At 44.5% G+C, this 12,693-nt stretch overlaps 1 protein-coding gene across 2 annotated transcripts in view; it reads right to left on the bottom strand.

Annotated features, from left to right (window-relative positions):
• The window catches only part of LRBA (LPS responsive beige-like anchor protein), a 626,758-nt gene that overhangs the window by 485,122 nt on the left and 128,943 nt on the right, over positions 1-12,693 (bottom strand). For both annotated transcript variants that reach the window (XM_088448343.1, XM_088448354.1), the window contains exons 31-32: positions 9,312-9,390; positions 4,892-5,025 (exon numbers count right to left, since the gene is read on the bottom strand). In XM_088448343.1, the coding sequence (XP_088304469.1) occupies positions 4,892-5,025; positions 9,312-9,390 (213 nt within the window). The remainder of the gene's footprint in view (positions 1-4,891; positions 5,026-9,311; positions 9,391-12,693) is intronic.

Here is a 12,693-nt window from a genome sequence, read left to right as displayed (position 1 = left end):
ATTTGCAGTAAGTAATATAAAATGTTTAAACAACTTTAGAATCTTATTCTTCATACAATTGTGGCCATACCACATTTGACATAGCACTCCCTACTAAATATACATTTCAATGTAACAAAGATCTAATAGCTACTGACATACAGTGCCTTGAAAAAGTATTCACCACCCTTTGCATTTTTCATGTTTTGTTGCCTCACAACCTGGAATTAAAATGGATTGTTTGAAGGTGTGCATCATTTCATTCACAGAACATGCCTACAACTGTGAAGTTGTGTTTTTTTTTTTTTTAATATTGTGAATCCAACAACATTTAGGACAACATAATAGAAAACTTCAGCGTGCATAACTATTTACCCCCCTAAAGTCAGTAATTTGTCGAGCCACCTTTTGTGGCAATTACAGCTGCAAGTCGCTTTGGATAAGTCTCTATGAGCTTGCCACATCTTGCCCCTGGGACTTTGCCTATTCCTCAAGGCAAAACTGCTCCAGCTCCTTCATGTTGGATGGTTTCCTCTTGTGAAAAGCAATCTTCAAGTCTGACCACAGATTCTCAATTGGATTGAGATCTGGACTTTGACTAGGCCATTCCAACACATTTAAATGTTTCCCCTTAAACCACTCGAGTGTTGCTTTAGCAGTATGCTTCTGGTCATTGTCCTGCTGGAAGGTGAACCTCCATCCCAGTCCCAAATCACAGGCATACTGAAACGGGTTTTGCTCAAGAATATCCCTGTATTTAGCACCAACCATCTTTCCCTCGACTCGAATCAGTTTCCCAGTCCCTGCTGATGAAAATTATATCCCCACAGAATGATGCTGCCACCACCATGTTTCACTATGAGGATGGTGTTCTTGGGGTGATGGGATGTGTTGGGTTTGCGCCAGACATAGCGTTTTCCTTGGTGGCAGAAAAGTTCAAATTTAGGCCCTCATTCAGAGCCACTCGCTAGCGGCAGTACGCTCGTTCCGAACGATGTTCGCACATCCGCGCATGCGTACGGTTTTTAGTACGCATGCGCGAACCAGTCAGTGCGGCCGAAAATCATTTGTACGCAATATAGCGAGTGCCTGCTATTTTGAGTGACAGAATGAGGCGTATGTGGGTGGTAACAGGGGAAGGTGCTTGAAAACGGGGAGTGGAGATCCGATCGCAGGCGTGCTTAAAGGTCAAAACGGGCGTTTTATGGGTGTGCATAATTAATACAGCAGCGTCAATGACCACGTCACTTGGTTTTTTTAAACTCAGAACTGCTCGCAAAATAGCGGTTGAAAAAACCAACCACAAGAATAGCGAGCAGTTCATATCCTGTTCGATGTACTCGATAAATCTAATAAATAGCGGACATGACGTATGGTGCGAGCGGCCAGGGGGCGTTTTTACCAAATAAACGAGCGTATGTTTTGCTCGCTCGTTCAGACTTAGAGGTGTGAACAGACTGCAATGTGCGAACGGATCATTTGCATAGCCACCCCTTGTTTTTGAACGAACGAACGCAAATAGCGAACGGCTCTGAATGAGGGCCTTAGTCTCATCTGACCAGAGCACCTTCCTCCAAACAATTGGGGAGTCGCCCACATGCCTTTGGCAAACTCAAATCATGTGTTCTTATTTTTATCATTAAGAAATGGCTTTTTTCTGGCCACTCTTCCATAAAGCCCAGCTCTATGGAGTGTACGGCTTATTGTGGTCACATGCACAGATACATCAGTCTCTGCTGTGGAACTCTGCAGCTCCTTCAGGGTTACCTTTGGTCTCTGTGCTGCCTCTGATTAATGCCCTCCTTGCCCGGTCTGTGAGTTTTGGTGGGTAGCCCTCTCTTGTCCGGTTTGTTGTGGTACCAAGTTCTTTCCATTTGATGATGATGGATTTGATGGTGCTCCGGGGGATCATCAAAGATTTGGATATTTTTTATAATCCAACCCAGAATTGTACTTCTCATCAACTTTATCCCTGACTTGTTTGGAGAGCTTCTTGGTCTTCATGGTGTGTTGCCTCTTGCTTAGTGATGTTGCAGCTTCTGGGGCCTTTCAGAAAAGGTGTGTTTATACTGACAAATCACGTGACACTTAGATTTCACACAGGTGAGCTTCATTTCACTAATTATGTGACTTCTGAAGGTAAATGGTTGCAGCAGAACTTTTGAGGGGCTTCATAGCAAAGGGGGTGATTACATATGCACATGCCAATTTTCAGAATTTTATTTATAAAGATTCTTTTTAAGATATATTTTTCTCATTTCACTTCACCAAATTAGGCTATTTTGTGCAGATCCATCACATAAAATGCACATTAAAAAAATAAATAACAGGTTGTAATATAACAAAAAAGGTAAAAAAGCCAAGGAGGGTGAATACTTTTGCAAGGCACTGTATTTGCCGCTAATAAAAATTGGATGATTACACTGTTTCTTCTAGTGCTGACCAACAGGGGAGATCTGAAAAGATACACCTCCTCAAAAAACGGGCAACACTCTGCATCCTTGGCAGGAGGGTATGATTTTGCTTAATGTATCCATTATTCAACATACTGTTAAAAAATATTTGTAAAACTATAAAAAACATTTTCTTCGAAGTTCATAGGGTCCACAGGAATACCAAGTGGATAATGTGGTTGGAGTGATCCAAGCACCAAACAGTTAAGCTTTCAGCTCCCAGGATGCCTCTGGTCCTCCTCCATATATACCTCGCCCCCGGCCACAGGCAATTAGTTCTGTAAACAAGCCCAAGGCAGGAGAAGGAAAGAGGAAAAGGAAGAACAATCGTACACAAAAACTCTCTCAGAAAATGAGGGAATCCGTGCTCGAAAAAAAGATTACCCAATGAAGCGAGGTGCGTCAGAGTGGATGCCCTGTGAATTTCGAAGAAAAAGGGGTGTAGTAGGTATTACCGCCGGGCAAATGGCCTGGCCGGTCAAATCCCGACAGCTGCAGCCCGGCAAGGGTGAAGATCCCGATCGTCCCTAAGGTAAGTATCGCTAACCTAATTCTACCCCTTAACCCTCCTTTAGGGGTGCCTAACCCTAACCTCCCCTTAAGTGCCTAAACCTAACCTCCCCTTCCCCACTGCCTAAACCTAAGTCCCCCAGGGGGGTGTCTAACCATAACCTCCACCACGGGGGTGTCTAACCCTAACCCCCCTTCCCCCAGCCTAAACCTAACCCTCCCGGGGGTGCCTAACCCCAAGTCCCCCAGGGGGCTCTAAACCTAAACCCCCCCCACCCCACGGCTGTCTGCGGCTGGCCTACCATCGTTCAGTATGCCGGGCGACGGTCCTCCGGCATATGGTTAATGACAGGCGTCGAGTTCGACGCCTGTCATGAGAACCACGCCGGGATTAGAGAGTCTGGAAGCCGGCATTTAGACCATCGGCTTCCAGACTACATCCCATTGTTCCAAATTGTTCCTTAGGACAATTTGTAGTCACAAAGGCAATCGGAGTATATGCAACATTGCTATACTATACATGTTATACAGGTAATTTCAAGAGCTTTTAATTATACTTTTAAATAGAAAGGTTTTACCAGATTAATATCAACTAGTATTTTTAACCCATTATTCGTCCGGGTCACTAGCTATTCTGGATATCATATAGTTTTATCTCCTCTGTGCGTCTCCATCCCAATCCCTCAATGTGTTCTCCACCAAGTCTCTCCAGACTCATGCCCTTCGCCTAGGTGTCTCTCCACAGCCTCATGCACCCCCGCGTCTCACCACAGCCTCATGCACCCCCGCGTCTCTCCACAGCCTCATAGCACCACCGTATCTACTTAATCTGTCATCCATCCAATCTTTGTAATTTCACCCCCTTCTCCCATCGCTCTCAATTCTGCCTTCTTTCCACCATCTTTGCTCTCTGGTCATTGTTTTGGGGGGTTTGTGGGGACACAAAGGGAGGGTGTCACTGTGCGGGTGTGCAGTGGGTTACGCATGGGCAGTGGTGTGGGTGTCCAACTCCAACAAGCACCGACAGGTACCTTCCCATCTGTCATCCCCCCCACATCCATCTGTCATTTCAGTCCATTTTTTCCCCATGTCTCTCTCATATCCCTGTCCCCTTTTTAACTGCCTCACTTCTCTCTCACTGGCCACCTCCTCCCTCCCATTTCTCTCATTTGTCCCTCATCCTATACAATCTCTCACTGGGACGAGTGGGGGGAGGTGCCCTGTGGCTGCTGTAAGTGGAAGGAGTTGAGCACACGTGGAGCACAGCGCCAGGTGCTGACAGGACAGATGTGTCTTCAAAAACTATTGCAGCAGTAGCAACAAAGAGCCCTCCTTGGCGCACCAGGTCCCGTGTGACTCAGCTTGCCGCCAAGCGTCTTTTTCATGTCTTTTTCTCCCGAATGTGTCTTAGTTGCAATGCAACAAAACTGCTTATCAAGACTGCACTGATTAATTTGATATGCAACACTTATACATCTGTGTGCGAATTAGTCTGAATCTGTACACAAAATGCCTTGATGCAGCGGCTGCTCCTTTTTTCCCGTCAAGTTTTGTTGTGCTTCATCTGCGATTTTGTATACCTTTAAAACCAATTCCTGTGCAATTAAAGTCGCAGCCTGGGTCTCTGGTACATATTGAGTGGTATTTTGCTGCATCTGCACTGTGAAAGAAAAGGTCACTACAATGCTCGGCGCAGCTCAATTGCTCCAGGCATCTCATGCCGCATGGTGTATTGAGGCTAGGTGTATGAGGAAACATCTGTAGTGCTGGCTGTGTCTGTGTGTGTGTGTGGGGGGGGGGGGGGGGGAGAGCACTGTATGGCAGCCGCAGGGGGCTCTGAGGGTGGGCTGGGCCTCCAACTATGGAGTCAGAATTTAAGCTGCTTGTATTATAGATTTTGAGAGTTTTGGAATAACAAAAAAAAAATAAAAAAAAAGGTTTTTACTTACTTGTTCCCTCAATAAGTAACTCTTGGCCGTGACTGCCTAAAAGTGTGCGAGACAGAAATGGGGCGAAATCAACAAATATCTCCCTCAGAAGAGGGGCAGCCTTCTCCAATGCATGCTCCAGCCGATCTGTAATACTAATATAAAAAGAGACCAGTTTACTTAAACTCCCCAAATGGTCAGAAAAGATAGAGATGTAAAGGGTTTAATTAAGGCACTGGTCTTGTATGCAATAAATTCAAGCATAGCAACAGCTTATTAGAGACATAAGTAAGTCGTGAAGTCTCATTCTAAGAGTTACCTAGAGGCACAGTCATCTAAAAAATGTAGTGAGAGAGGAATATGCTACACAAATTGGTATCCCTCTGTGCAGGCCATGGGCAAACGTGAGGATTTGTGTCTGCTACTTCTTTGCATGCTCTATCATTTTCAGATCTTCAATATAAGCTCATACCCCCAAATGACTTCATAGTTCATACCAGATTATACAATACTTACCAACTGACACTAGTTTACAGTGCCAAGCTATTGCTGGAGAATTAAATTAATAAGGCTTACAAGATAAATACTAAAAGATAGTAAAAGGACAAGAGGGACAAAGTCTACTGAATGATTAAGTCTGCACAGATAGTCATAGAAAATAATATCCTATAATATATAGGATGTAATGCATCTCCCATGATTATATGGCACCTACAGCCTTGTGCTTTTAAATCATACTGACTTTTCTGCCCTCTTCTTCAGAAGGAGGCAACCAGGTCAGCCAATAGGGGGCATGATGGGTGCATAGGTTGAGGGGTGGGAGATGGAGGTTGCAATCGCCTTATAATGGCTTCGTCCCCGCTATAGAGTGCCAAGATCACGGGCATTGTATAGTTAGGGGCAGGGCTACGATGGTACGATTCAGCACAAAACGCGCCACCGATTCCCACCTGGACCACCCACTTGTGCACTGTAAGTGGGCAGCTGCTAGGGTTTGCGAACGGCTGGCGGGGTGGGGGGTGCGGGCTACTAGAGGGAGTTGTGGAAGACTTGCCCTCTTTTCCAGGCGGCTTGTGCGCACCACTCTATTACCGAGAGCCTCCCGGCCATTCTGGGAGAGTAGGCAAGTATTTATTAAATGCCAACCTGTAACTCAGATAGGATTTCTAATATCTGTAACAGTAAATTGTGGGCTTCTTAAAATACACACGTTTTCCTAATTAACACTAAAGTGATTACATCAGTCAGAATTCATACAGTAATATTACTGACAGAAGTTTATACACATGAGCATTACACAGTATGACAGCTATCGCTAAGTATTCCCAGTACGGTTGAATCCCTTTCTCTGAATCAGGCTGGGGGACACTGGACAATTGGGGTTGATTGGAACTGCAGGAACTTGCATTAAAACAACCTGTAAGCTTTAATCCTAGCTACAACTTTAAAAGTGCCTGGTAAGGAGAAGCAGTAACTGAGAGAAACTGTGGTAACAAACGAAACTGTGGCAACAAACAAAACCATAGGAAACAAATAGGCAAAAACAAAACGCTGCACTACTGAGCATGATGGAGAGAACGCAGTGTCCCCCAACCTGATTCAAAGAAAAGGATTCAATAGAAAGTAACCAAAGATTCCAATTTCTCCTTCATCAAGGCTGGGGTACACGGGGCCATGGGAAATTCAACAGCCTCCCCCAGGGGAGGGAACACTCAGGCTGACCAGAGAACTGCCTGACCAGAGAACCGTACGCCCAAAGTGAGCATCACCAGAGGCAAAAGCATGAAACCAGTAAAAAACAAGCGAATGTGTGGATCACGTAGCTGCACGGCAGATTTGTTCAGCCGAAGACCCATGACGTGCTGTCCAGGAGCCCAGGCCTCCATGCCATGGATCACCGATCTCAGAGATTCCATCCGGAAATGGTCCATCCACAGTCTGATGTTCAAGGCGCGAAAAACCCGTATCAGCTTGAAAGAGCTGTTCGGTTTTTGAACAAAGAACAAGTTGGAGTAGAAAGACAGTTTCTGTTCCAGTGCTGGAACCGGAATAATAACCCAGAAAATAGGGAACTAATAGTCTGGTCCAATGCCCCCCCTCTTCTCAGTGTCTTGTGGAAGAGCTGTTGCAAAAAAGCGTTGCGTCGGCAGATCCATGAGGTAGATTACATAAATGCAGGAAACGAAGCCCTGCACTCAGGCGTCAGCTCCACCCACAGGTCTCTTAACTGGGGCAGGTGTCCGCCTACCCCTGACAGGACTGGGTGGGGAGGTACCCCTCAGGCGCTAGGATTCTCCGGAGCCTTTGATCCCAAGCGCCTGTTGGTACCAGAAAATCTGCTCCTAGGAACCGAACCCCTGCTGTGGAAAAAACGGCCTCGGGCCTCTAGTGAACGCTATACCTCGAAAGAGTGAAAAGCCCCAAAAAAAGTTGACCCTGTGCTTTTCGCCCCCAATAGCTTGGGCAATAATGGCATCTAACTCAGGCCCGAAAAGAACACCACCAACAAAGGGAAGGAATTCCAATGAACACTTGGATTTGGAGCCACAGTGGCCTCCGAGCTGAGATGGCTATAGCCGAAACTCTGCAGGCTACCTGAGCGCTGTCCGGCACGGCCTCTCACACACATTTAGCTGTACCTCGAAGCTGTTCTGCCAAGTCCAGTAATGTATCCCTGGATAAATCACTGAAGTTCCGCGACAAGTTTGTCGGCCCAGGATAGGTCGAATAACTACCCAATAGCTAATAAAAATAGACTTACGACAACCTCCCAATGTCTTATCCAGCAGATCCTTAGAGGACGCCGAGCCCTGAACAGGAAAAGCAGTGTGCTTAGCTAAACATGCCACCGCCGCATCAACCTTGGGAGTTTGCTCCCACTTGGTCATATGGTCTGGCGGAAGAGGAAACACCTCCTCGATGAGATCTGAGAGATCCAAATGAAACAGGAAAAGTAACAATCCTCTTGCGTCAACGTTTGAATGGTCTCACCACCTGTGCTCGGGTATCCAGAACCAGGCAGTCCAGAGACTGCCGTACCTCTGTAATAAGATTTTCCACACCCTGACCCAAGGAAGACTCCAAATCCTCACCCTCCGGGAGGACCAACTCATACAGAAATTTGCCCTACTCCTCTTCCGACACTAACGGACGCCTGGAAGAAGGTACACGCTTATACACAGCTTAGTATCCTCAAAAAAAAAATTCCAGATAAGAGGAAACTTTATCAGAATACTAACGCTGTACGCTCCATGGTACAAAGCCAGGACGGTTTAGACCATGGTTGGGGAATCACACCGCCAGGAGCACGCAATCCAGTACCCAGCATGGAAGAAACAAGCGCGGAAGCCGCCATCACACCTGTTCCTTTTGCTGAAGCTCTACAAGCCTTACCAAGTCGGAGACCGACCGACCCAGAGCCCACCTCTAGCTCTGCCAGGTCAGGCGCCTCCTGAAGCCTGCACTCCACTCGGCCCATCTGACAGTCCATGCACAGTGCTCCTGAGTCCAATTGTCCACACAGTAATTTAAAATTGCACTGGGTAAAAAATAATGCCATAGTAGTGCTCTTCACTTTGACCGACTTTGTTTTGTCCATCATAGGCCACACACGGTCTCACTATTTGCAGCGGATGCAAGTAGACCTTAAAACACAGGTCACTATGAAACTGTCACAATCTCCAAAACACAGGCAATAATAAAATAAGGATACTTAGTCTTCCTAGAGAGGCTAATAGCTGCAGAGGAGAGGAAGTGAAGGAAAACTATGCCTGCGAGAATTTCCAACCCGCAGAGGCAGATGAGACAGCTCCTCACCCCAACCCCGCTCTCTCTCTCCAATCACCTTCCTAAAGTGTTACTCCACCTCCCTTGTGGGGAAGACACTTGGTTTGACCCGAGATGCCAGTTACTGGCACAGTTTCATGAAGGAGTCGCCCCTTAAACTCGGCAAGATAAGGCCGCCATCCGCGACAGCGCTGACACCTGGCACCCTCTAAAAGGGTGAGTGCGCACTGTCCACGGGTCCAGGCGGTTTCAGATTAGAACAGAATGCAATGGGTGGCGCCGCCAGTTTGTGCACCCCTCCCCGACGCAATCAGGCAAGCTGAGCCAGCTCCTGAAGCCGCTGCACTCCCACTGTGCACTGCTAAAAGCAGCGCACAGGACCTTACTATAAAAGAAAAGCTAAAGTTTAAAAACAAAACACAAACTAGCTACCCAAACCATGCCCCACTCCATTGGCACTTAAAATACACAGGCATGCTAGGGTTGCAAAGGGGAGGAGCTAGGTTTAAAGCTACAGGTTATTTGTTTAAGTGTCATCTCCTGCAGTCCCAATCTACAACCCCATGGTCCAGTGTCCCCCAGCCTAGATGAAGGCGAAAAATAGTTAGAGTGCCTGTAACTTAGGATATGCCATTGGAGAAATAGACAGGCTCACCTCATATGAGAAGCAGAATCCTCTAACACAGGACTGACAGCCTGGACAGATGGCAGCTTTGCATTAGATGATCCACTGCCTATAAGAAAAATATGTAAATTAAAACACACATTATACATGTTCTATATGTAGCACTTTAATACAGTTGAAGAAATTCAGTGCATTACATAGAGTGCATTACAAGAATAGAAATCTAGAAAAAAATAAAATAAAAATGATCAGTGTTTCACATGGTTTGTATGTGTAAATCTATGAGTATGTAGTGCATGAGCATTAACCACCTTAGCCGCTTTAAAAATGATCAAATAAAATAGCAAATAAACAAACTTTAAAACAAAAAGCCTGCTAGAGTATAAAATCAGATTTCCATCGCTACAAAGACTGATAATATCTAGAAATGCAGATGTGGGTAATAAGTACAGTAGCCACTCCAAACATGTGGAATCAAACCGACTTATCCAGCTCTTATCCTTTCACTGATAAACTGGCTCCTTCAAACTGACAGTTTTACAGACACTCACAAGAACATAAAAGAAAATGCAAATAGATCATCTGTCTAGCACCCTTCTCCACACAGCTTATTGAACATTCACAGTCCCCAAGGCGCTAGACAAATAATGTCTTTTGCAATAAAGTATCATTTAAGACCCTTTCTCTTTCCTGCTGCCTCATAAAGGGAGTTTATGTATTTGTATTTACTCTGAAAGGACTTTAATCTGTTAATCTTACCGGCTAAAGAACATTGTGGGTTTTCATTTAAACACAGAAATATAAGTGAAGATTACATTTACATGTGTACTAAGATTGTGCAACCTGGAAAAACGTAGCCCTCTATTTTCATTAATTTTAAAGTTGCTGTTTACGAACTTATGTTCTAGGTAGGGATTTAATAGGTAGGGATTTAATAGACATTTCCCCCCGAAACAAAAAAAATAACCTATTTAAATTGAGGTTATTAGGAGGTATTACGATGAGGTCTCTGTGAAAGGAAAACTTTACAAATTCCAGAACAGCAGTACTCTGTCTATGTAGGTTCAGATTTATATATTCCACAACTCAAACTCTATTCATGAGGGGCCTAACACCTACACATATACAGCTCAGGCAATCGTAGTGAAAATAATAAAAGGCTCACAATAAATGTATTTTTCCTTTTACAGGACATACATGTGTAATTCCCATTTCTTAATTAAAATGCATACTGGTCTTACTAGTTTAGGTATTATGCTTAGCAAGCATGGCTATAAATGCACAGTGTAGAAACATTTATACAAGATGTAGTACAAAAAATAAAAACTTATCGTCAACACATACCTTATAATAAATACACATTTGTGAATAGGAATCAAGACTTACAGTAAAATGCATCATTCACTAACGGTTACTAGTTGCATCATGTAGCAATGCTATACCAAACTCCCTGACTAGCCTATCTAATGAGAAAGGAAAGATTCAGAATTATTACAGTAGTGTAAAACAGAAAATGGACAATGAAAATGTGCTTTGGTGACATAAAGGTTCTTTAATAAATGTCTCTGTATGTTAAAAGATACCTAGGAACTTTGTTTTGAATGATGGGTTTACTTTAAATTTTGAACACAACTAAAATGGTTAGGTCTAAAGTAAAGTGAGCTGAAAGACCTCCTATGTCTCAACCATGTGACCCGCGACAGCAGGGGGGAAGCAAGGTTCAGAACATGGGACCCAATGTGTACCCTCACGGCTTCGATTGCCACGCTTTGGACATCAGGTTACTAATCCCACTCTATGTCCACGTGGATAGTAAACTGCTAGCTCCCTGGCCTTGCACCTCCCCCTGCAGACGCAGGTCACATGGTTGTGATGTCAGAGGTCCTTCTGGTCACTTGGATTTAGCATCACCCGTGAGGCCTTTTGGCATATGTGACCAGCTCAGCGAATTGCAGCACATGTGTACAGAAAATCTCTCTCCAAAACTAGTCAGCATAAAGCATAATTGCCACTTACCTGTTCTGCCACATAAAGCACGTACACTGCTCTGTGTGAGCTAGAGCACCACAGGAGGAACGCACATGTCTTTGTATAGCACTACTTTGTGTGTATATGACAGGAATGCTTTGTTTGGATTATCTCAACATCAAAAAATTAACTCACATTTTTTCTCAAAGATATGATTATTATTGTTACCATGTCCCATAATTGTGTTATTTCTGGTAGATTAAAAAATACAATGTTTCATGTCGACATGACAATATTACATACTTTCTTATTATCTTATATGCCTTATTTGGAATCTTGTGCAACATTCTCTCTCATCATTTTGCGGTGATATCACCAGTTATATTTATGCTACAATTATGTCAATTATTTGCCTCAAGTCATCTGGAGCTTTTAGTCTGACCTGCTTCACTGCGAGTATTATAAAACACTGCTGGAAACTGTGTATGTACTATTGCATAGCTGACAACTTTCTAAATTAGGACAAATTTGTGCACATGCCGCCATGCATAACTGGGACATGTCCATGACTTCTGAAAGCTGGACTGTCTCCTCTCCATCTCCTTCCCATAAAAGCAGCCTTTTAATGCGGAGCACATCATGGCAGGTGAGTGTGGGATGGAGGAAGTGCCCAGAAATCAGAACTGTGCCGCCCAAACTTTACTGTACCTTTATGTGGCTGACTAGCATAACGCTGTATACCAGTGGTTCTCAACCCTCAAGTTTTCCCAACAGGTTAGGTTTTATAGATTTAAGTCTGTGGAAGCAGGTGGAATAATTTACTGGCACAGCAAAATAGATTAACTCACCTGAGCATGATTAAATAAATCCACAACACATGGCCTGTTGGTGGTACTGGAGTTGAGAACCACCAGATGTCTGTAAATAATTGACCATGCCAGGCAGTGTAAATCCCCCTCTAAACATTTCTCCCCTGCCCACTGTATAGCAGGGCAGTGGGACATCCAGCAGGGAGAGAACAGAGACCGCCAGTGCTCAGCAGTGACAGCTTCCCTGGACCCTCCCAAGCCCAGCACACAGCAGCGTGTGCTGAGCTGGGGAGGGAGGCTGCTATTGCTGAACCGCAGCAGTCTTCTCTGCTCTCCCTCTGCCGGACCTCTTCCCCCTGGATCCACCTCTGGTGCCCGGGGAAAACTGGATCGAAAACAACTTAAACTGGAAAATAATTGTCTCATGACAACTTTTAAAAGAATGTAATTATAAACTGGATATATAGAGTTTGTATTTGGCCTAACAAACATGTTTTTTTATTTTTTGGTGCTAGAGAACAGTGGAGTACATACTGTACATGAGTATTCTCTTGTAAAAACACCAGAAAACCCTTCTGTAAACTAGCTTAATTTCAATATGAGTGTAGGACAACATACGCACTTAAAACTTAGCT

This window comes from Taudactylus pleione, unplaced genomic scaffold (assembly GCF_031769625.1).
Source record: "Taudactylus pleione unplaced genomic scaffold, aTauple2 ptg000021l, whole genome shotgun sequence".
Lineage (NCBI taxonomy): Eukaryota > Metazoa > Chordata > Amphibia > Anura > Myobatrachidae > Taudactylus > Taudactylus pleione.
This window is presented reverse-complemented; position numbering and strand designations above follow the sequence as displayed.